We start from the raw sequence: 24909 nt of genomic DNA, 5'->3' as shown, positions 1-24909 counted from the left end.
ACATTTTTACATTGTATTACAATTACTGAAAAAGTATAGTTATAATGGTCTAATAACGATTCTGTTGCTATTGAATTACCCCTACCAGTTTAACAATATGATTATGTACCACTACGACTAGTGTCTGGAAGTCGTCAATGTCACGTTCCTAGTGCTTTTGCTGCTAGTTTGTGTCCAATTTCAACCCATTTAAAATGTTTAAATTAACTTGTTCAGTCGTAAACTCTTTGAGTAGTGCTTGTCTACAATTATCTACCAAAGGAACCTCGCTGTAAGTCTTTTTTTTTCATCCCGAGTGCTAACTCGCTAACCATGTAAACATCGTAGACGCATACCCGCAGCCAGTACAGTACCTGCACAGTGCACACGTCATAGTTATTTATTTATAACTAGTTATTTACGCTAAGATAAATTGTGTTTTGATGGGATGCATCATGTTGTATTTAGAAGCAGTAGGACGCTCCATAGCGCCACCGTCAGGCTCCAGGAGGCAGCACCACACAATAAAGACTCATCTGTAGCTTCCAGAGACTTTACGTAAGTCCATGTTTACTATTATGTCGGCATGTATATTATTAATTCCATTTTTTTTTTTCTGGACTGGATATGAACACAGCTACTTCCCTCCCCTGCCTGGCCAGGACAGTCCACTCAGGTGGGGTGGAAAGAAGTTTGAGGAGTTGCCCGTCCTGCATATCAAAGCTACATATAACAAGTATGCTTATTTAATATTGGTAATTGGAGTGATAAATATTGTGAGGGTGGTAAAAGTAAACATGGCAGCTTTACATCATATTCAATAACATGGAAAACACTCCACCCCCCCAGTACACACATCCAGCTGACAGACTGTGAGGGCAAGTCTTTGGTCAGAACTTCGTGTGGGACGGAAGGCTTCAAGAACATCAAGAAGTCCACGCCGGTCGCCGCACAGACCGCCGCCATCTCCGCTGCGGCCGTACGTATTTGTCATGATTCATCAGCGACATTATATTTCATTTTTGAAGGAATGAATAAATGAAATATGTCCTTCCCTTCCTCCGAGAAGAAAGCGACAGCTAAAGGGGTGACATTTGTCCGTGTCATCGTCAAAGGTCTCGGTCCAGGCCGCTTGGTGAGTTTTAACATTTGACATCTGAACTAATTAACAAAAAAAAAAGTATGAAATGAAAGTGACATATGATGGCATTGTGACCAGGAATCATATTTGTGTATGTCCTCCTTGTCTTTTGTTGCAGTCGGCCATTAAAGGCTTGGGCATGGGGGGGCTGGAGGTGGTCTCTATCACGGACAACACGCCCGTGCCACACAATGGCTGCCGACCACGCAAAGCTCGGAGGATATGATTAAAAAAAAAATGCCTTACTGTTTTTTGTTTCAAAATTTCTTGGCTAATGTGACAATTAAGCATCATCAAAACAACATATGGACACGGCCGGTTATCATGACGACTCAAGAAACAGGCTTGAAAGCCAGAAGAACGTGCACTTGACTTTTTATTTGAATTATTTACATGATGCACTGTTACCAAGACAACAACAAAATCAACTTTTTGGATGTTCATATAAATATAGCGTCGCAAGTTGTGCGTTTCTATTTGATGGGTTCGTTAATGGCAGATTATTCTTGCAGTCAGGATCTTCGTGATAAGATTGTCCTTCATAATTAGGATGGTTATTAAGTCAACGACAGTCAAGATTAAAACCAAATGTGTGAAAAAGTATTTCTCATGAATATGAACCGAAATGTCACAGGATATGATTAAATTGCACAGCCGAACGGGATTCCATCAGTCGACATCATATTGGATCAAATGGAAGAATAATACAAGAAAAAAAAGTTGCTATTTTATGTGAAAGTCATGAGGGGCGCATGAAAAAAAAAAAAATGTCGGAGTGTTTCAAGGAAAATAAATTAGGGATTAATACTTTCAATGAGAATCATTGTAATCCCTCAGCAAGTCAAAGTATTCAAAGAAAAGTTTGGACTGCTTAGTAAAACTCAACTTTTAAAAGATACACTAAGACTATGTATTCACTTTTTACCTGGCATGAGGCATTCCCTTAATCTTCCATCTACTCAGACTTAAATTTATTTTCATTTTTATCCCCAATTTTTACGAAAACTTTCCCCATCAAGTGCAAATGTTGCATCTGAATTTTTGTCATAACATTAAAAAAAAATTCAAAGTTTCATCCCTCAAAAAATAATGTTTTAATATGACTTCCCCCTTGATGAACAACTTTCACACTTCATATTATGTTTGTTCAACAACAAAAAATTCCAACTCTATTCTTGCAATATTCTAGCATTTTCTGCAACACCTTCTCGTAACATACATATGAATAATGTGGATAAATAGTGCAAAGTGGATGGCAACAGCAGAACTTTTGCTTGTGGAGAACCAGCATGTTGTCTCCTACTATATGGAGGAGCAGCACGTTGATGTGGACCTCCACCAAGGCACTTTGGCTTCAGACCAATGAAGGAAATGGCTGACTTTTTTTTTTTTTTGCCAAATATTGCACTTAAGCATGTCGAGTGATGTGTGATCATCACTCACCGTGAAGGTTGCTCAGTTCCAGGTCCTCTTTGCGTCTCCGGTGCTGCTGAGTAAAGAGAGAGCTGAAGGGGTAGAGCTTAGCCTTGGCCGGGTACCTCTGCCCGGCCACGTCCACCTCGTAGTCTCCTCGGTTGATGAAGTCCGGGGTGACGGCGGCGGGCAGGCCGTCGGGTCCGGGTGGCGGCGACACGAACCCCAGGCACACGTGTCTCTCCAGGGTGTAGCTGTAGGCGCTGCTGGTGGTGGCCCCCGCCAGTTGGCCGTTGCAGTAGATGGGCTCGCCCCACCAGGGCCACAGGTCCAGCTCCGTGTCGTGGTCGTCCAGGACCAACATGACGAAGCGGCGGAACACGCCGTCTTGACGCTGCTGCAGCAGAGCCGAGCGACCCACGAAGTCTGTGTCCTGAACGCACCGCGCTAACGTTAATCTGAAATTCAAACTCATCTCCTGGAAAGTTCACGTCACCTTCTCGTTAACACTCCGATACCGACTGTCGTCTACCTTATCAAACTTGACGCGGAATTCCCGCCCGCACTCCAGCGGCGTGGTGAAGGTGTCGAGGTCTTGTCCCCAGAAGGCGAAGAACTTCTCGATGCGCAGGCTGCGCAGCGCGTAGTAGCCGGCGTTGCGGATGCCGTACTTCTGACCCACCGACATCACCTCGTTGTACACGTGCAGGGCGTACTGTGAGGAAGAGGAAAGTGTCCAAATGAAACGTTATCGTGTCAATAAAGGTACAAAGCGAAGCATACCTCGATCGGGATGTAGAGCATGAAACCCGGCTCGCCCGTGTGGGTCATGCTCATCACTCGGATGCCGTTAGCGTAGCCTACGCTCATCTCCTGCGGGCACAGAAACAAATATTAACGTTACGACGCGGAAAGGAAGTCACTCTTTGAAGATACGTCGTGCTGGGTTGAAGACCCACCTTACAGAACATGGAGGGAAAGTGGTCGGGCGTCATGGAGACGTACGACAGCTCCGCCAAGACATCCATGGCGCGAGGTCCGATCAGATTCAAAGCTGAGAGAGATGTCGTCGTTTGGTCGGGTGGGTGTTGTGAGCGGATGCGGAACACCGGCTTACTTACCTGTGTACTTCCAGCTAACGTCCTCAAGGTGAAGATGCGGGTCGTTGGGCATATGCTTCTTGATCCACGACCAACAGTGCACTTGCTGGTCTGTTGGTGAGATGATGAAGAAGCTGCAGAAGAGGCGACAATGGGAAGGTCATTATTTGCAGGATTTCTTCTCGTCTTTTTTTCTTACGGGCGATGGGATGAGGAGCGGTCCCGGAGGCAAAACGTTTGAGAGCCCTTGCCTGTTCTTGCTGAGACGCACCACGCTGCAGTCGTTCTCGTAGCCTCCTCGTTGGTTCAGCATGCCCGTGTGGACGATGTGACCCACTGGGACGTCCAGGTCATTGGCACACAGGTGCTGCAGCAGTTCCAGAGCCTCATCGCCCGAGGACTGTGGGACAGAGTCGCTCATATGAACGAGACACGCTGGCAAACATCAAAACGTGCGTTTATTTTGGTCATTTTTTAGTTATGAAGAACACGCCGACGTTCAGACTTACAGCGAGTTCAAATTTGGTGAAGGACGACATGTCAATGACGCAGACAGCCTCCTTGCAGCACTTCACCTCCGCCCCGACAATGTCAAACCAGTCGGGCTTGTAGAAGGTCTTGCTCTGGTCCAAAGAGAGAAGATCTGCAGGGACAAAGAAAAATGCAAAGTTACTCATGGTAATCACCACCCTTATCGATCCATCTGTACACGTCAGAATTTTTGAAAGTCTTGCGTACCTTTGCCTTGTGGAACAAAGTATTTGGGTCTCTCAAAGCCGTGTTTCTCCATCCAGCGAGCTCCCTGCGTGTCCAGTCGGTCGTACAGCGGACTTGTCCTAAGCTGCCGGCCCGTCTGGAAGTCCCAGCGGGGAACTTTTAGTTCGTACAGCAGCGCTGGGAGACACACATGCCACAAAGGCATCAGATCGGATATAGCTGCTCTGGTTGTTTTAAGAGGTGCGAAATGTGCGGGCGTCAAAAACAAAATGGCGACTCACGCATGACCTCCATAACGCGGTGTCGAAGGAAAGTGCGGCTGCTCTGGAGGTTACCAAAACGGCTGATGTCCAGCGGCCACACATTGGCGCTGGGGTAACCGTACGTCATCCACTCGGCCAGAAACCTAAAAAGAGAGGGAAAAAAAAAAAAAAAAGACACGTGGACAAAAGTATTGGGACACGAGGCATTTTCTAAAACAATATTCTGACATCAACCCACACCCAAAAAATAATAATAATTTAAAGAAGAGTCTAATTATTATTATTTTTTTTAAATATTACTCACTTGCCAGCTCCTCCAGCAAAGGCCAGACCTGAGGAGTTCATACCGGCCAGCACGTAGTAGCCCGAGATGCCCGGCGTCTCGCCCATCAAACAACGCATGTCCGGGGTGAAGGACTCGGGGCAGTTGACCAGCTGTTGGATCTCAGCCGACTCCAGACCGGGCATTCTCCTCAGCAGCGCGTTGAGCATCGGCTCTGGGGAAAAAAAAGAATCTGCATCGGCATCGGTTTGGCTGGTGCTTTACGACCACCTCTCAAGCGTCGCTACGCTCGGATCGCACGGCTGAGTTGCGTTCACGGTAAGCACGCTGAAGGAGTGTTGCTCGCACAAGTGTGGCGAAATGAACGCTGGCCTGAGTCCAATGTACAATGCTGACCAAAGCAGCCTGTGCGCACCAGTAAACATATCTCATGGTGGAAAAACATGCTCGTAAACAAAGGTAGTTAAACGCAACAGCTTCGAAACAAACTTCCTTAAGGGCAAACCACTTCGGGCCGGCTGGTTTAAAAATAGTTCTCTTGCTTGAAAGGGAAAGACCAAGTCTTGTTTAGGGAAGAAACACCCCCACCAACTCTTGTGTTGTGTACCCAAAGGCATTTTCAAATGTTTACTAGCTTAATATAATGGCTAACTTCCGTCCAAGTGGTGCTGGAATGCTAATAAACAATCTTTGAACGTTAACCCCTTCATTGCAGCCTTCCTAGTTGTTCCTCACCAAAGTGGTCCCAGTCCTCCTGCATGCTCTGAATTTCCAACTGGTTGCGTCCCTCGGTGAAGATGGGCTTGGGATTCTTCTCGAAGCCGCCCGACAGAAGGCCTCCTTGCCACGGCCGAGCGTATATCCTCCCGTCCATGTCGAGCACCACTGGAAGACGAGTAGAGGGATTGGTAATGACTCAAAAAAAAATACTTGATGCCACCATTAAGGTGCATCACGATACATAAGCGAGGCGTGAGACCTGGCGTGTCAGCCGGGAGGTCATCCTGGAGAGGTTTGGTGAGGAGGTAGAAGTGCTCGCAGCCGTGCAGAGGGACAGAGACTTTGGTTTCGCTCGCCTGGCCCAGCTCGTACGCCCACTGACGCAACACATTCCGGAAAAACAACAACACAGCTTAAAGCGCTGGTTCAGCAAAATGCATCATTTTTCTATACCTGTCCAGCGCAGTTGACGAAATATTCACACTCGATGGAGCCACGGTCCGTCTCCACCGCCATCACTTGGCCTTTCTCTACCAGAACCTGCTGAACTGTTGTTCTTTCCAGGATTTGAACCCCTGAGTGGAGAGACAGAAGAAGAATCAGGCATGCAACTTAGGGGAAAAAAGTACAAATAGCGTGCCGTGCCTTGTCCAGCGGCCGCCACGGCCAGGGCGCGATTGACATCCGGCGGCGACACCACGGCGTCGGCGGGCAGGTGGAGCGCACCCACGAGGTCGTGAATATTCACTAAGGGGTGGAGCTTGGTCACTTCTTTGGGTTTTACGATGTTACAGCTGATTCCCAGCACCCTGGAAAAACAGATACATAAGTGAAAGATGGACACATTAGCATCCGAAAAAAAATGCTAAATGATTTTCTTTAAGACAACCATAATGTGAGTGAAAAGTCTCACTTGAGTCTCGACGCCAGGCGCTTCAGAGAAATAAGCCGGTCCTGATTCTGAGCCAGACACAGAGAACCCGTCTTGACGTAGCCTGAAACAGAAAAAAAAAAAATGGAGGTCATATTTCAAGAGGGATGTCTGGCGGCATTATCAAGGTGGCTTACCAGTCTTGACGCCGGTCTCCTCTTCGAGCTGCCGGTACAGAGCATTAGAATAGTCGGCCATTTTGCACTCGATGGAGATGGGCTTGGCCACACTGACAATGCCGGCGCACAGTTTGGTGGTTCCCGCGCCAAGTCTGTCAATAGACAAAATAAATATACAAATACTTGCGGGTCTTTCCATCAAGTGCATTCCATGATTTGGGGGCAAGGAATGCTCCTCCAAGAGATGACATACCTGCCTTGCTCCAGGAGAACGATATCAGTCCAGCCCAGCTTCGCCAGGTGATACGCCACCGAAGTCCCCACGATGCCCCCTCCACAGATGACCACACGGGCCTGGCTGGGTAATGGCAGTGGCTGCGAGGTGTCCCCGCTCCCCGCCTGCATGCAGTTTGTGGAGGTCCACAGGCCCCTACTGGCCAATGTGGAGCCTGTGTGAGGTAGCAGCAGTCTGGGGAGCAGGGCAGGGGACAAAGCCCTGGAGCTCCGCACACAGCTACACATGGTTGGCTGTGCTCTGTATTGGTACAAAAAAAAAATCTTAACTTCATACTTATTATATGCATAATGGAGGATTTCAGCAGAGGACCAACAGGTAAGTGAAGCTCCATGTCTTTAGAGGCGCAATCATCAATGTTTGGGACATGGCTTTGATTTAGATTTCGCTTTGGTGTGGTTACAGAAATAAAAACCAAACTGCTTATCTCGTGCAAACAGGGAACAGAGTTAACATTCCTCAAAATGTAAAACAAAACATCAGCAGAGAATGCAACAGGGAAGCTTCTCAAGGCTGTTCAAATGTTTCTGGTTGAGTTTGCTATTTTGTTTTACTGTTGTCAAGAAAATGCAACTGCACTGAGTCGTCAACGGGTTGCAATCGTGATATAGCGACTAGAGAAATCACTGACAAACATATAAAAGTCTTTGAAGTTTAGTTAGCATTGAAAAATCTTGCAAAAGTTGGAGATGACTGCATTAAAGGTTCATCGTGAAAGTGCACAACCGCAAACAGAAAATGCCCAATTGTTTGAGACTAGACTATGTTTACATCTATATTTGCGATAATGTTGCGTGCAAAAGAACATTTGCAATCACGCTTGACGTCAAGTTAACTTCCAAAAGTCCTTCGGGTGTCATAAATGTCAACTTCTGCTATGCTAGAAAGCTCGTGTTGGCACAGTGGACAGCGTGCAGACTTTATTCATTTATGCTACATATATTTATGTTTTAACGCCTTGTTATTATCATTTAGGAAACCTATCCGCTTGTCTTGTGTTGGTGTTTTAACCACTCGGTGTGTTGGGGGGGTGTCACGCCGATTGGCAGATGTCGCGGCTAAAGCTAACGAACGGCTAGCAAAACATGTCGAAGGGGAAAGTATCTAAATGTCAACGAAATGGGGGGCGGCTCTGCTTTTATTTTCGCTCTGGTCGTCTTTGTTACTTACCACCTAATTCAGTCACAGCGGAGTTCCACCTTCTGTATACATGTACACGAGTAAGCAACGAGGTCGTGTTGTGGTGCTGACAGAACAGTTGTTGGATCCAAGGTAAAGCTGCCGTCCAGCCCGAAGGCATGCTAACATATATGTAAGCGGATGCTGCCTTTGCGTGACCTTTCAAACTAAAGGTAATCACCCGCCATGTTTTTTCTGAAAGGGTATTACCGGAAATGCATTACGATTCTCACCTCGAGCTTAAAAAAGATATAGCGTCAATTTTTGTATTATTTCAACACCGTACATTTGTTTGTGTTCAACTCATTCTTATACATACAGAAAATTTGTAAATGTAATAGAATAAATAAAAAAAAAGAAGAACAATTCTTTGGTGAACAAATCAGCCCAGGACAAGTGAATCATTTGCTGCATAATGACCCATAGAATAAATAATCAAGTAATTTTATTTATGGAAAGGTTTTTAAATTTCTGCTATTTACAATCACCAACAAACCAAAACAAAGACAGTTTTAACTACCAAACATTATTTGTTAGGACTCAACACAGGGTGTGATTCTCATTCATGTAAATGTATTGTATGTAAATTGATTTGAATTCCCCACTGTATAACGCTGAGGTGAATTTTTAAAATGTACTTGTGTTTTTTTATAACCCATTGACCACGTGTTACACATTAGCAAGGAAAGGGTATATTTATTTTGTACCACAAGATGGTAGCGGAGTTATCATGCAAATCTATTTTGCTTGTAAAAAAAAATAATAATAAATAAAATTAAAATTAAAAATTATCATTTCATTGGAGCATCATGGTTTTTTGGACTTGTATATCAAGTAGCTTTCTTAAAATATCACTAAACCCAATAGTCTGTCAAAAATATCATGATGTAAATAAAACTGTAACAACATTATTGTATTTAGTTTTAGAATAGCGTTGCAAACTATCCATGTGTATTTATATGTAAGAAGTTAAAAGTAAACTAACCTTACAAGCAGGGGTGTTAAAAAATAAAGGTTTTGATTTGACGACTGGAATCGTTACATTACAAAATCGTTACATCCTTGAATCGTATTGCGCCCCGTGTAATTTCTTTCTGCGTGGAGATGCATACCTCCATTGGACAAGAGGAAGCCAAATACAGTATATACGTGAAAGCATCCTACACATAAGCACAATAATATCAGATATGCGTCACTTGACAGTAGATGTAAATAGACGGTCCACATACAGGCACTAACTGGGAATCGAGCATGGAGGCGCGTCACCTTGCCGCTCTACACCTCATTGTGCCGGCTCAGCTCCTCCGAGACGCTGTTGTACTCTGTGCCCCGAGTGCTCATGCCCAGATACTGTTTCAGGAACTCTCCGAAGCGTTTCTGGTTGTTCCACTTGCGCGCCGACTTGCGGATGCCGATGAAGCCGCCGTAGCGCTTCTGATAGGACCTGGCCGGTCCCATCAGCTTCCTGTAACCGTGGCGACCCTTCACAAAGCCGCCGAATCTCTTGGAGGCGCTCAGAGCCACGTCGCTGTCGTCTGAGTCCTCGTACTCTTCGTCCAAGGACAGGGCATCGTGGGAACCCGCGTCCCTTTCAACCAGCCGGGTCATGTGATCGAACCTTTGTAAGGCCAAAGGTAGATCTTCTTCCCCTTCTTCATTCCTCTCGTTTTCTTCCTCCTTAGCAGGGAGGAAGGCGTCCACTTCCTCCTGGGATCTTTTGGGCATGGACAACAAGGACCCACGGCAAGTGTCCCAGGAAGATGTTGGGGAAGCGGAGCCCTCACACTCAAACAGACATTCCTGAGAGGGAAATGTATTGATCATGAATTATTAGTGATTGATTTTGATTTGATCGAACATCGAAAACAAAAAAGAAAAATAAAGAAAACAAATAACACTTTAAAGTGCCATATATAAGTCCATACAACAAACAAATAAACCAACAATCAGAAAAAATAATTCAATAAATAAATCAAAATAATAATACATAAATCAATAAATCAATAAAGAATGCTCGAAAAGGATGGCATAAGTTGTATCATGTGATTATGTTCTTGTTTGAGTGAGATGTGTCTTATGACAAGAAAAGGAGTCCCACAAGGGTCTGTCTTTGGCCCATTTTTATTTTTTTTGTGTTTGAGTGAGCTAAAAATGTAAAACTGTATCGCAATCATACTGAGCAACGTTTGGGTACATAACACGACTCAATACAAATCATTATAACAAACACATTGTTCCGTGAATATGTCCCTCGTAATTAAGTGTTAGTTGAGCTGAATGGTGCTGTCACAAGGCAATAAATCATCATTTGTGCCTTTTTCTTCATGCCCTCAAATGTCTTGCCGGGAGATGCGCACATTCATCCCCCGGAATCAATTAGCCACAACAAATTAGTAAAAACTCAAATGCCAAAAGGCTAATTTGTTGAGTCACAAAGATGAAGAAGTGGAAGGTTTGCCTCTTATCAGTAAATGGAAATTGGGTCTGTCAGGAAAAGCTTAACCAATAGTTTGTGTGTGTGTGTGTGTGTGTGTGTGTGTGTGTGTGTGTGTGTGTGTGTGTGTGTGTGTGTGTGTGTGTGTGTGTGTGTGTGTGTGTGTGTGTGTGTGTGTGTGTGTGTGTGTGTGTGTGTGTGTGTAACGTGTGCTCACCATAGTGTTGAAGGTGAGTCGTTTCGGCAGGATGAGGCTGCAGGACAGGCAGTCATCCTGACAGTCGGCATGTACGCCATCAAAACAAAGTAACAGCAGCATCAGGAGGGCCACCAGCATCTTCATGATGTTCTGCGACAAATATTTAGATGTGACCATTTTTAATCTTGATTATTTTCATTTGAAAATGGCCATCTAATGAAGCACACAAAAACAACACAAATTGTTAGGAATTAAAAAGAGACACGACTTGCTTTCATTGCCTCGTCTCGTCTTTTTATGGAGCTTCACGAAACTAACTTTTGAAATATTAGAGAATTTATCGTTGTGTGTGCGTGCAGTGTTGTTCTGAATGGTACTTACTGAAGAAACAGACATTTGGGCTTTAAAAGGAACAATAGACCTGATTAGATGCAGACATCTTGACTGGTCTCCGCCCCATAAAAAAAAAAAAAAAAAAAAACTCACAAGTGGCGCTGATGACAAAATGACGAAAAAAACGAGCTTCTTGTACGTCATTATAACATTCATAACGATTGTGTCTTCACTGAGATACTTTGAAGAGCTAGAATGAGATTTTGGAGGAGAAAGGAAACCCAAAAAGTTTTTTTCCGACCTCATTTTTAGGAGTATAATTAACATTTGCGCTCATTTAATAAACTCTTTCGTTCCTTTAATCGACGCGTCCCTTAACGCTGACTCATTGTTTCATATACACAAAGATTCACTCATTTTAAATACAAAACAATACTTATCTAGTTTCAGAAGAAATAATTGTTCAGGTAGTGTTACTCTTTCAAGAACGGCTAACTGTAATCGAACTTTTCATTTTCGTGTACCTATTTTATTTTATTTTTTTTAATTCCCATTGCAAATAAGAAACTATGCTGACTGAATTAAGCCAAGATATCCCGTCGACTGTCAAATCCTCCCGGGAGCTCCCTGAAAGCAATTAATTTGTTTTTAATGAAGCGATTAACTGCTGAGTAAACCAGCTAATTAAACCCATTAGGGTATGTGCTGGTGGAAGTCTGGCACGATTACCTACAACGTTCCAGAAAAACATCCAATCCACACAAAGCGTTGTGAATTTAAAATGTGAGGCGAGTCAAGTGTGAAAAAGTAAAAATATCGGACAGTATCTGGAAATGCTTTCAGGATGATTTTTTTTTTTTTCTCAATTATAGTTTTTCTCCCGTCGAGAACATGACCATCATGAAAATAAATGACTTCCGGCTACCTAAATCCGGATTATTCATGGGCGAATGAACGTACTGCATATTATTAGGACCAAACTCAAACTTTGTGATAGTTTTCATCTCATCATGTTTCTATTGCGGTCGTAATTGAACACTCAGGGTGCAGAATATATTTAGATTATGATCCCTTTACTCTTTTCAAATTAACATAAAATGTTTTCACTTTTCTGCTGTGTTTTCATCCAGGGCTCCAAATTATTTTTATTTCTAGATTGACTTACGTCTTTATCGATTTGACAAAAAGTTCATTCTGCTTTGTCTAAATAAATATCCACATAAAAGCAAAAATCAAACCTCCACCTTCACTTTGGCTGTCAGGCCTACTCCAAACACACTTTCTTGTTGAACTATTGATAACTGATTGGCCAATCTATATCACCAATCAGCTTGATTGAAATGCTAATTGACTCCCACTCGTGCTCATCAATTTTGTGTCTGGGTGGTTTCCATCACAAGAATACAAAAAAAAAAAAAAAAAAAAAAGAGAAAAACGCCCCAAAAAATCTCTCAAATATATTCTCTTTTTGACTTTTTCTGTAAGTACAACTCAAAACAGTTTGGATTCTTACTCTGGCACCGTTATTACAAGCAGACACGGTAAACTAAATCCAATTCCGCCGTTCAATGAGTCTAATCACCTCGGGTCGATTAATGACGGTGGACGTGGGGGGGGTCATATCAGGCGCTTTCCTATTGATTTTCTTTGTTCGTATCTCCAAGGTGAGATGTTGTTAACGGCTTCATTTAATTTCTATTTAGACTGACTTGTGTAAGAGAAAACCAAGAGGCGACATCTGAATGGCGGACGGCGAGCATTCAAAGCGTCGCTGTTCAATAACCCTGCAAGACTGAAAAGGTGATTAACACCAAATACACAACAGAGACAACTTAAGTGCACACACATACACACACACAAATACACAACACACACAAATGAACCAGTCAAAAGAAGGAAGAAAGTCATTAGGAGAAAAGCTACAATAACAACAAAAGTGAATGAAGGGAAAAGGAGTCACAGTATATATAAAAAAAAAAAAAAACACCTGAGTGTAAAAAGTAGTTAGTAACCTATGTTAATTATATGAATATAAAAAAACAACCGGTAAACTTGAATGGGATCGTATCTCATTGCCGGGAAAGCCAAAGAAAAAGCAAAGCAGACACAACCAAGGCCTTAATCCTGACATCTCGCCAACCGTGACCTAAAGGCTTCTCTTTTGTGAGCCAGTATAAGAAAACGAGACCCGGTGGTAGGATGAACGCAGTCCGCCCCGAAGCCCCCCGCTGCCCCTACACAAAGGGAAACGCAGGGAACCCGTCGTTCTTGGGACATTGGCTCTTTGGATTAAAATTGTACCGCAACATTGATAATCGAATCCCGGAGTGTGACACATGACCGCGCATTATTATTATTATATCTCCTTCCATCTTACCTATGGAGTCTTGATTTTTGTTTGTGATCTATTTCACACAGAGATTCTGCAAAATTATAGTAAGAACTAGATCATTCCTGTGGAAATTTCAAAGGGGATTTCTGATTGCATTTGTTTGAACTATTTGACGTTGGAATGTTTTGAATTGGCCAAGTGGGGGAAAGAATTGAATTATTTTTGAAAATATGATGAATCGAAACAAAAATGTAAGGAAAACCTCGATGAAATTAGCATTATGGTGAATCTTCTCATCTACCACACCCTTGGCACACATTTTAGTTGAGTTCACGTACTTGGCAGTTTCATCGCCCTTTCACCTGAGAGCATAAGAACGGAAATCCGAGCAAAGGGGATTCGCCCTTCATTCGGAACCTCACAGAAAAAGCCTCGGAATTCCTGCCATCCATTTTATTAGCTCAACTGAGAAGCTGCAATCGACTGATAATTATTAGCATTAGCGAGCATTACACTTAACTTTTCGGACTTTCTATATCTTTTAAATTATTCACAAAAAGAACATTGACTGGACGTATTTTATTACGAGTGTCTTTTACTTACCTTTCTCGGCAACACATGCACAACAGCCCACCTCGAATAACACAATGAGACTTTAATGGTGACCTTAATTGTTTCAATACATAATCCCTTCATAATGCATTCAGTCCAATTTGATATGCTGTTAAAAAAAATATTTTGGGAATCAATTTGAAAAAGTATGTGAAAGACCCTCTGTCCTCCCCCGCCCTGGTCCGTGCACTCCTACCCGTGGTTGGGGTGACAGTCCTCAGGGTCCTTCAGGAGTAGGCTGGTAGAAGTTAAGTTCCTCCGTAAGCGACGGATGGCGTTTGCGGCTACGTAGAAGGTACGGGCGAACGCTCTTATAAGGGATAAGTCCCCCCACCTTCCTCCTCATCGCCATCACTTGCCACCAATCACCCTCCTCTACCGGTTCACTCTCTCACCTCCTCCAAACTCTTCATGGAGGGAAGGAAGGAGAAGAAAGACACATGATTGCAGTGTTAGAAAAATCCATAGAATAGTTACTGCAGTTTTGAATGCTGATTCACTTTTGTGTTGTATTTCTCATAACAAACTCATTTTTTTTTTTTTATAAATTTGCTTTTGACATTCATCGTCTGCTTTTTTTTCTTGAGTAGCTTAACAATAAAATATATGAATATTGTTGTCGGTGAAGACGGGTTAAAATGAGTCTAAGCTGATGAGTGGTGATTACTGTCATTTATCGTTTAGCTATCAGCCATTTCCCCTTTGGGAAATCTTAACGAGTATTTAATTAATGACGTGGAATCATTTATGAGAGGCCAATCTACTCACCGGATCAGAGACAAGCACCATGCGGCAATCCACTCGGATGTTTCTCGTCGGGTTTCTTCGTCAAAAGTCAATTTTATTTTTTCAAAGTTAATTTTTTGTATTTTATTTGTGATCTTTTGCTAATTCTGCAAAATAATTAGTGAAAATAAACAGTTCAGACAATGAATGGATTTTTGACTGATAAACATCTTTTAATTTGAATAGATGCAACAGATGAAAATCAACTATGACATTTGTATTTGGAAAATATATTTTTCTAAATAAACAATAGACAGATTACATTCACAAAAACTTGATACAAATGAATTTATGGACCGCGAACTGTGAGGTTAAGGATGTTCCATACAACTTTTTCTCAGACCGATACCAGTACGATACCACATGCCGATACCACTTTTGATACATAAAATTTCCCCCCCAAAACAATGACAGATTATTTTAAAGAAAGACCTCTATATTCCAATATCGGAATTTCCTTAAAATTGCATGATATTAATGCCAATTTATAATTTCCATTTCCTGATTACAAAATGGCCGCCGTCGCGAGTACTTTCAAATAAAGCTGGTGTCGACACCGATACCTGGTATGTGTACGCTAACTATATATAAATGTATGCATAGCAACAATATTTGTTCACAATAAATTTCCCAAAACTCACATTAAAATACATATGCAGTCCATTTCTAAAAACACATGTCCACTGTTCTAAGATGCTCAATATTATATTTCAAGATAAACATTTATTCCAAGACGCATCCTGACAAAAGCGTAATTGCCTGTCGTCATTTCTTCATGTTAAAACGGTGACACTAATGAAGCGCTGCCAACCAGCAAAGGCGAAGAAGAGGAAGGAGATGAAAAACAGGACGAGGAAGGGAAGGACTGTCACTCCCAACAAGATGGCGGAGGAGTGACAGCATCGTGTCATCCTCGCTAAATAGCACATTGGCTATTTTCTGCTTCAATAACCAGACAACAATTCACTAGTCAGATTAAAATTGGTGCGGTCAATGGGCATCGCTTCATTTTTACTTCCATACTTTTGAATATTTGAAGCCCAGGTTTTTTTTTTTAGATCTGAAAACGGTTCCCAAGTTTGATCTAAGCTACGTGCATTTGTTTTGTTTCTCCAAAGCTTATTTTCGTGATGTCGCAGAGGTCACGATGATGGCTAGGAGGAGGGGGAGGGGCCAGGGTTGTAGATTGGGCAGACAGAGAAATAGATAAGCGCTCTTATCTTCTCCACGCCAGACGCAAACCTGAGCCGCTCGGAACGATTCATCGACTTATCCGCCCAAAGACCTCCAGTAGTGGAGGAGAGAAGACAAAAAGGTACAAATGAAGAGGAACGTGCTGACGTAAAAATACTCGGATGACGTTTTCCTTTCAAGTGATGTGTTTGTTGACATGCCTCAACACAGCACAACACAAATGTGCCTCAAAGGATAGAATGGACATGGGATTCATCCTTTCCAGTTCCGGAAAAACTCGGATCGTTCTTTGTTATTATGCAAAATGTAAAAGGAATTAATTGGTGGTATATTTTAAGTTGGTTTAGTTACCAATTTTTTTTTGTCTTTTTCCCTCATTTTTATGAATTAATTTTGAATTGTGAGAATAAATGGGAAAAAATATTCACAAATCAGTGCTTTTTTAAATTCTAATAAAAAAAAGTAATTAATTAAAAAAAAAAAGCCTTCATGGCTAAATTTCATGCACAAAAATATCCTCCTTGAAAAAAATGTCTTAAAAAAAAAAAGAAATGTTTTTTTTCAATGGCTTTTTCTCCACATAAAACAAGATCTGTTTCTATGGCTTTCCTCCCATAATTCTAAATTCTAAAAGCGATGAAAAAGATATTTGAAATAATTTAAAGCTTTGGATCTTTTTTTTCCCCCATCGAACAAACTCTTGTGCGACAGTGCCAATGAAGGAGCTCCAATTGTTTTTTTGGTTACGTTGAGCGTGGAGCCAAGGAGGCTCTTTCAGGGTGATTGATGGGGCGCTCGAAGGCCGCATCAGCGACATGGCGACGTCCTGATTGAATAAACAATATCCCTCCATCGGTGACGACCGTATAATTCAACTGAATACCCACAATCCGCAGCGGGGTCAGGAAGTCACACGACTTTCCGTAATGAAGCAAATGCGAATCGCAGCGGACGCTAACAACATGAAACGCAAATTCCACTTAGCTCTCCCAAATCTTGACGTCGGTCTTGTTGGGGGACTTTACAACTACTCCAAAGATGGAAGCTGCGGGGTCCTACCCTACCAATCAAGCAGTTAACGAGATGAGCTCACGGCTATAAAACCATTCAGCTAATCGAGGTCTGGCGTAATGGTCGTGGTCAGAGGCCTGCCTGGCCATCAAAGTGGGACTCTCTTACTTCCACCCCTCACTCCCAATTAAAATGTCCATAAACAACTATGGAAGTAGAAATCTTCTGCACAAGGCGTGACCCCCGTATGACCCGTTTTGGCAAAGTTTTAATAGACCTTTGCAATTGCCGTACAGTACGAAAAGCTTTTGAAAAAATTTTGCAATTCTGTTATTCATCGTGGAAATAAAAATGAAACAAAAAAATGTGATGACGCATAATGGAGGCCCACACACTCAAGACACACACATACACTGGATTTACTGATTAGTGGTCCGGAACAATTACTGCTATCGTGTCATCTTAACTAGAGGCAGATAGAGACCACCCCTTCTTATGCCCCCACCCTTTACTCTTATCATTCCATCAGCACGCACACATGTAAACAAGGGTCGTTTCCAAGTATGTCCAGAAGAGGGCAGCATTCTCCAAGAGACACTGCAAGTGTGTTACTGGATTGACTTTTGCTCTACCAGTCCTCTTCATAGAACAAAAAGTCAAAGAAAGCAATTCGGATGGACACTGAAGGTAGATGTCAAAGAAAGCAGTCAGGCTGCAGAATTATTTTTTTTTTTTGTACATAACTAGCCAAGCTTGTTGCTTTGTAACTCAAGTTCCTCCTGTTTGACCGACAACGGTCTTTCAAGTGACTCATCGGCAGTCACCTTTTGATGAATTGGAAGAGGAAGATGGTGAAGGGTCATGTCAGAGAGTACACAAATACCAGTTGCAACATAGCGTCGTGAATATTGCCCAATCTTGAGGAAGTTTTGACACACATCTCGGGACAAAATCATGTGTAAGCAGTCTGTTGCAACAAGTGTGGTGCAAATTTGGAACCTTATAATTCTGAAGTCTGGGCTATTTCTAAGACGTTTATTATAAAAGTACATTTTCACAACAAGATAAAACGTAGAAAAGGTAAGTGCTGCAAATACTTTCCAGGCATCATAATAAATCGCACAAAGACAAAATTGCAATTATTGTCCAATTTTCTTACGTTATTGTTTGGATGAGAGCAGTTAGCGCACAGAGCCAAAACCCGATAGAGGGACCCGCTAACGTGGCGCTGCCCGTGATGGCGTAGCGGGCCAGCACACGGCTGAAGCCCCTTTCCTCTGACACGCACGTGTACGTACCCTCCTGCTTGTAATCGATTGAGAGCAGACACCCGTGCAGGCTCAAGGGGCAGGGCGTGGTTCCCTCGCCATCGTGATGCCAACTGTACTGGGCGTGGCGAGACCCCACGGGGCAACGGAGGAAGTATTGGGACCCGTGAGGAAGCGTGACCGGCATCACGGGCATGCTTGAGCCATCAATCACTGTAAACATCATTTCCGACTTATTACGAAATATGTGGAGACAAAACATGTTCTGGCACATGACACAAAAAATCTCAACAGCCTCATTTGGTGTTGTTAGTGGTCCAGGCAGGACAGGATTAGCAAAGATGCTAATTGTTCAGAAAAGTGTCACACAATCTTTATGAGTGCGCAACAAAAGTATGCTATTGCTACGTTCTACTCCTCCATCTGAATTGTTTATCATCACTGATATTTAACCCCAAAATTAAGCATTTCTTTTGCTTTTGAATGAGTTTCAGAAAACTATCCCCACGGGCGCAATTACGAACGTTTTCTTACCGCATGCTAAGGCAAACATTTGTTAGCAATTAGTACATACGAGTTAATTGTACAGATTTGTTAACATTTGACGAATACATGCCAGTCCTATTTTTTGAGAACAATTGAGCTCAACTTGTGTCATTTTTGGCCATGTTTTTAATCACGAAAGAAATGCTGAAAATGCTATTTGTTAGCACATAGATTAGTTAGCTTGACCCCTTTAGTCTGTCTTTGTCATTTATCAAATGTATTGTAACAGTTCTTTAGCATTTATCTGTACATTGTGACTTTTTTTAGCTTGTGACTATAATTTCTCGCTTTAGAAATTTATAATGTACGTTAAAGGTTGCCTTCTTAAGGTTGTTGTAGCTTCTTATCTATCACTCAACAAATGTGCAGTTTCGGTTCCCATATGCGGCTGACGAAAAAAGATAATTTGGAGTTTTTATATCAACATGCTGACTGTTGTTTTGGATGCAAGTCGCATGAGCAATAATGACACTGTCAGTTTCATGGGGGTATTCATATTTGTAACCCAGAAGTTACACATTCTGGAATCACTAAGAAGCTACTAATGTGGAAAATTATATTTATATTTACTTCTTATATGTTTTGTGCATTTTTTTTTTATTGTACAAACCTTTGCTGAAGTGAGGATGATGTGAAGACCTGCACAAGTAATAATTCCCTGAATTCACATCCTGAACCACGTCGCCGCTGTCAAACAAAACATACATGTGTTAATAGGACTCACTTATAGTAAGTTCATAGTACAGATTTTACATATTTGAACTTTTGAATAGTTGGGGGGGAGGGGCGTGTAACTTCCAATGTTACAACTTGAAACTATTACTAAATATTAAAACTGTAATCAACATGAGTCAACACTGAATATGAACAAATTCAAATCAGTCACGTTGAGTCATTTTATAAAAAATAAATAAGTCAAGTCGTCACTTCACGATGATGAATGAGTCATGTTATTGTGCTTTTTCACCGCGTCATCCTCATTTGATGGATTTTCCAAATGCTAGTCATCAAAGTGAATAGTTTTGATTTTTCCTCGACGTCTTTATAGTCTGTTTTATTCCATCTCCCTCTGGGTATTTTTTCTTTCTCATATAAAAAAATGTCTCTACACATTCGGTGCTAAACCAGTAAAGTGAGAACTACAGATATGAATCTACTCAACTGCAGCTATTTGAGTTGTGTCTGTTTCCTGGAGAAGTGTGATGTTTTTTTTTTTTAACCACCGTGTTCACACTCTGGTGAGGATCAGCAAATATGTAAATAGGTGTGTCAGACCTGGCAGCGGTGCATTCGGTGCCGTCCCAGCCGCAGTACGGATCTCGTGCTAACACGCACTCCTCGCACGTGTTTCCATAATGGCCGCAGTCTGCCACGTCCATCTGGACAATCTGACCACGAGAGCTGACGTAGAGTTTTTTCTGCGGAAAGCTTCATGTGAGATTGAAATGCCTTTGGCCGGCGGAGTGAATGTTGTCTTTCATCGACTCACAGAGGAAGGATGGAGGGTGATGCTGTTGATATGAACTCTTTGGGAAAATGGTTTGTATTCTGCGATGATGAAGGCTGTGTTATTGTTCTCCACCAACTTGTCCACTCGTCCGCAATCTGGTGGAAAACAAACAAGTCAGACACCACAAAAAAAAAAAAAAAAAAAATCCCCTTTTATTTTTGGGTTTTGTCATAGATCAACAAATGTCTTTCTTCAGGCATCTTAGAAAAATAACCAAGTCCACAATATATTTCCTCCAATTCTTTTCTGCGCAATGATTTTATTCAGGCATCTTAGAAAAATAACTACGTCCACAATATATTTCCTCCAATTCTTTTCTGTACAATGATTTTATTCAGGCATCTTAGAAAAATAACTAAGTCCACAATATATTTCCTCCGATTCTTTTTTGTACAATGATTTTATTCAGGCTTCTGATTGGCTAAAAGAGATTTAAACTCCAGTCATACTTCTCCATTCAGTGATAAAGAAGCCTTTCAAATGACATTTGTCAGGCAGAAATAGACTTACAGAAAGGAAGTCTGTGACCAACTTTCTTCAGGAAGTTAGCATGAGTTCACTTCCTCCTGGCTGATGAACAATCTGAAAGTTTGTCTGTTTCTATATTTACTGTGTTGTTTTAAAGCAACCCTTTTGGGGAGAACGTGGACTTTTAGTTATGTGGCATCACTTTCTGTGGTATGTGACTGAGCAAGGGAGTTTTACAAGAAGCTTAAGTTACCACAGTCTCACCTTACATCACATTGACTTGTTTGGGCAACAACAAGGCGCATTGTTGCATATCACAACAAGGCTTTGTCCTCACTGAGTGTGAACAAAGATGTGTCTATTAGGTCTTTTTTTTTTTTTTTCCACTGGAAGCATATGCAGTGGATTATTTTGCAGTGTGGAACAAATACCTAGTGAGATCCGCTTCCGTTAACCACGAGTTGTCAGATCTAAACCGAAACCAGATACTCACTTCGAGTCAAAAAGAGAAGCGTGTGGTCTTTTGCAGGATCAGCGTCGGCGAGAATGTGTGTGTAGATGTGGTGGCTGATGAGAAGTGGGGCTGAGTTCTTCACAGGCTTCACCCACTGTTCCATCTCAGAGTTCATCTGGGTCATCTTCAAGACGTCCATAGAGAGATGTGTGCTGTCTGAAACACACTGAAAAAAAAAAAAAAATTCTGAATCGTTGAATCCTCCAAAGTCTCAATTGAGTTATTTAAAAGTGTTCCTACCTCCCTGGACCGTCCCGTCTGATGATCTGAGCCTTTAAACGGCGAGTTGGTAAAGACGTCCTGGATGTCCTGCATAGCGTAAACGCATACGGCGCTCATGTTCCTGCAACGATGACACAGCTTTTGAAAACTGTTCAGCTCAAATTGCACTCTCCGCTTCGACCGGAGAGGAACACTTAGTAAGCAAACAACAACTGAAGATTCCACGCATCCATTTTCTGAAGCATTTATCTTTACAGTATATTAATAGTTGTATTTCAAATCGTACCATTCGTTCCTGAAGAGCGCATAAACACGAGCGTCTTGCCATCTCTCCGCTTGTACGGTGGCAATCTCCACCATCTCAAAAAAATGTTTTTGGCTCGTTGGGTCACCACAAGAGAGTCTGGCGCTCATTTGGGAGGTCCACGTGAACTGCAGGTTGTTTTTGGGTCCCCCCTTGTCCGCCTGGCGAGACATAAAATAACTTGATATGCTTTAGGGCTTCTTGTGATTTGGCGTATGTGTGCGTTTTTTTTTGTGTTTTTTTTTTCTCAAATTCGTCCAGTTGAGTCACTTTCACGCCACGTTTGGATTTATCACTCACCAAGCAAAACTGGGAGATGTACGGAAGCCACGTGCTGCTCCACATATTGAAATCTTTATTCCTCTGTTTGTAGAAGGCGTAAAGTTTGTCCTGCAATGGCTCGTCTTTGCGTTTGCTCATGACCAAACCCAGGTAATGCTGCTCTACAGGCAGAACAACAGCTAAGCTCATTTAACAACACAAATATTATAATGAGGTCATTTTATTCAAAATGTCACATTTGCCTCGCCTGTGGTGACAGCCACACCTGTTGGTTATATAAGTAAACTGAAGACAATCCAATTTTGAAGGGGTGTCAAACTTTGGCTTGTGGGACAAATTTGGCCCGCAGTGTTATCAAATTTGACCTGCAAATTGCGCGTCGACTTTGTGTCGATGCAAAAATTGCAAATTGTCTTCACTTTTTAAAAAAAATAGGGATGTTATCAGCAATTTTTACGACTATCTAACGTTACCTTTATCGTGATTAGCCGGTCCCACTCTGTTCTTCCCATATTTATGGACGCCCACGTACTCCTGCGAGCCGGAATACGTGACGTACAGTGAGGAACCTTCCGCGGATTCTGGAATGAAATAAAAAATAAAATAAATAAAAAAATTGCGAAGCATTTCTCATTTTTTGCGATTTTTTTTTTTTGTCTTTGGCTAAAACTCACCAACGAGAGCAGAATGTTCAGCATCCTTCAAGGGAAAACCTCTGATGCTTTTCAGGTCATTGGCTGGCATGCAGACGGGACGATCCTCAGACAGCTTCTACAAATGAACACAGGAGGTCAATAACAAGACGCCGGCGTCTCGTCCATTTCCTGTGTCTCACCGTATCGCAGCAAAGCGTCGCTACTCCGTCCGTCCCGCACAGAAATACTCGGCTGGCGTCCTCCCTCTCGTGGGCCAACATTACCTCGTAGCTGCAACCCTGGATGACATTTTAGGAAGTGAGGACCAAGCAATCAAAGATCTACGTTGGGATGCGTGTCTCACGTTTGCCGACTCTCCTTTTTCAATGCACTCGGCCCACAGCAAATTACGTTCCACGGGAGCCTGCGATGGAAAGATGATTTTATTGAGTTTGTCAAATTAAGCCTTAACATGCCGTGACAAATCAGCAGTTGTGATTAATTGGTCTAAAAAAGAATCATCTAATGATGACAAATAACGAGACTTTGTTCATCTGTTTGATGTTAATGATTTAAAATGTCATTTTTTAACTGAAGTAAATTGCCTAAATCTTCAAACCGTTTTTAACAGACTGACAAAGCCAAAAAATCCATCTTGAGAGATGACCTCGATGACCTGAAGTGATTTAGCTGTTTTTGGTCACACTTTAATTCATCATTAAAGCATTTTACAGGTCTTGTTGGTTACCTTAGGAGGAGACTGGAAGTTGAGAAGGATCGGATGTCTTTTTCCTACAGCCATGATTTTATTATAATCTCTTTCTGGAAATAGAAGTGTGCGGATTTCCTCTGGTAACATCACACTTTTAAGAGTGAGCTCTGCCAGAGGAAACATCAAAGGACATTTACATGATATGGAAATTAAATAAAGGTCAAAGTCAAATTTGCGGCATGCGCTTTGAATCCGACCACAGAGACCTGCATGCTGATTAAATTACTTTTCAGATGGGATGTGACCAAAGCACATCTCGATCTCACAAACTACATTCATTTATTTAGGTATTTATTTACTTATTTATTTATTTAAGACAAAAAAACGAAATATATTCACTTCAGAAGTTTTAGTATAGAAGATGGATGGATGGATGTCTACAACTTTTTTGCTACTTTAAAACATGTGGACTTTGAACATATCAGCATTTTCGTTTGCTCAGTCGCTATCTTGTTTGCATCTCAACTGTCGTCTCCTTCCTGCATTGATAATTTAGAGGTCGCTCCCCTACCTTCCTGCTTGAACGTCATCCTCGGTAAAAGCGTCGGGTCCAGTGAGCTGACATTAGAGAGAAACCATAAAACTAAGAAATATTGAAAATACAGCTCCGATCGATAGATTGTCATCCTTCTGCGTGACTGGCAAGCGCGTGCCCTTGAAAAAAATGCAAACACTGCCAGCCTGGACTTGAGCGTTGTAGTTCAGGAGAATTTCATTGGATGGCGCAATGGCTCTAATTAACCAATCACATGGTGGCTCCTGAGGCACCGTTTGAGTTTTATTTATTTATTTATGTATTTATTTATTTATTTATTCATTCACTCACGTATTTATCTATTTAGTTATTTAGTTATTTGATGCATTTCTATTTTTAAGAGAACATGCATAGAATTGGTAAATTTAAAAAAAAATCAACATTGTTATTTTATAGAATAATTGTTTCTAACCTACAAATAAACTGGCCCTTCACTCTGTTCTTTAATCCAAGAAAAGACCCTTGATCACAAATATTTGCCCATCCCTGGTATAGTACAGTACTTTATATCCCCAGCAGGGGGCACTGTAGGACCATCTCAAACTGTATTCTCGGCCGCTTTCAGATCGTCCAATATTATTAAAAAAAAATTTAAAAGGATGAAAGTGCATATGCATTAAACAGGCTTGTGGACTAATAAAATATTCCAGGGCAATTTTATACAAAGAGAGAGAGAGCGAGCTTGAGAGAGAGAGAGAGAGAGAGAGAGAGAGAGAGAGAGAGAGAGAGAGAGAGAGAGAGAGAGAGAGAGAGAGAGAGAGAGAGAGAGAGAGAGAGAGAGAGAGGGGCATCATGATGCTGATGCTGGTGGG

At 42.0% G+C, this 24909-nt stretch overlaps 4 protein-coding genes across 5 annotated transcripts; 1 reads left to right on the top strand and 3 right to left on the bottom strand.

Annotated features, from left to right (window-relative positions):
* Nucleotides 1–103: 103 nt before the first annotated feature.
* Nucleotides 104–2235, top strand: mrps11 (mitochondrial ribosomal protein S11). Its single transcript, XM_085907911.1, has 6 exons — nt 104–271; nt 448–537; nt 617–715; nt 829–958; nt 1049–1114; nt 1239–2235. The coding sequence occupies exons 1-6, from the start codon at nt 195–197 to the stop codon at nt 1344–1346; spliced, it is 570 nt and encodes a 189-aa protein (XP_085764037.1). The 5' UTR covers nt 104–194; the 3' UTR covers nt 1347–2235.
* On the bottom strand, nt 1166–8264 carry pdpr (pyruvate dehydrogenase phosphatase regulatory subunit). Its single transcript, XM_085907908.1, has 18 exons — nt 8132–8264; nt 6920–7201; nt 6685–6818; nt 6530–6611; nt 6262–6425; nt 6070–6191; nt 5876–5993; nt 5632–5781; nt 4918–5110; nt 4632–4756; nt 4372–4527; nt 4143–4276; nt 3885–4033; nt 3655–3767; nt 3493–3587; nt 3317–3406; nt 3066–3248; nt 1166–2966 (listed from the first exon to the last, which is right to left on the bottom strand). The coding sequence occupies exons 2-18, from the start codon at nt 7186–7188 to the stop codon at nt 2556–2558; spliced, it is 2688 nt and encodes an 895-aa protein (XP_085764034.1). The 5' UTR covers nt 7189–7201; nt 8132–8264; the 3' UTR covers nt 1166–2555.
* Nucleotides 8265–8617: 353 nt separating this feature from the next.
* LOC147059567 (prepronociceptin-like) lies at nt 8618–12377 on the bottom strand. 2 transcript variants are annotated; one of them, XM_085907910.1, is made up of 3 exons: nt 12351–12377; nt 10792–10923; nt 8618–9940 (listed from the first exon to the last, which is right to left on the bottom strand). In XM_085907910.1, exons 2-3 carry the CDS (start codon nt 10915–10917, stop codon nt 9416–9418), a joined length of 651 nt encoding a protein of 216 aa, XP_085764036.1. In that variant the 5' UTR covers nt 10918–10923; nt 12351–12377; the 3' UTR covers nt 8618–9415. The 2 variants fall into 2 exon arrangements, with proteins under 2 accessions (XP_085764036.1, XP_085764035.1); XM_085907909.1 differs by lacking the exon at nt 12351–12377 and adding an exon at nt 11155–11943.
* A 5685-nt stretch (nt 12378–18062) lies between these two features.
* LOC147059566 (semaphorin-7A) lies at nt 18063–24277 on the bottom strand. The gene is made up of 14 exons (XM_085908127.1): nt 24074–24277; nt 23539–23669; nt 23155–23214; nt 22991–23089; nt 22830–22926; nt 22629–22736; nt 22174–22316; nt 21856–22034; nt 21588–21690; nt 21327–21513; nt 20345–20460; nt 20131–20273; nt 19466–19542; nt 18063–18522 (listed from the first exon to the last, which is right to left on the bottom strand). Exons 1-14 carry the CDS (start codon nt 24186–24188, stop codon nt 18197–18199), a joined length of 1884 nt encoding a protein of 627 aa, XP_085764253.1. The 5' UTR covers nt 24189–24277; the 3' UTR covers nt 18063–18196.
* Between the last annotated feature and the right edge of the window lie 632 nt (nt 24278–24909).

This window comes from Syngnathus leptorhynchus, chromosome 3 (genome assembly GCF_054491065.1).
Source record: "Syngnathus leptorhynchus isolate UIUO chromosome 3, UIUO_Slep, whole genome shotgun sequence".
NCBI lineage: Eukaryota > Metazoa > Chordata > Actinopteri > Syngnathiformes > Syngnathidae > Syngnathus > Syngnathus leptorhynchus.
This window is presented reverse-complemented; position numbering and strand designations above follow the sequence as displayed.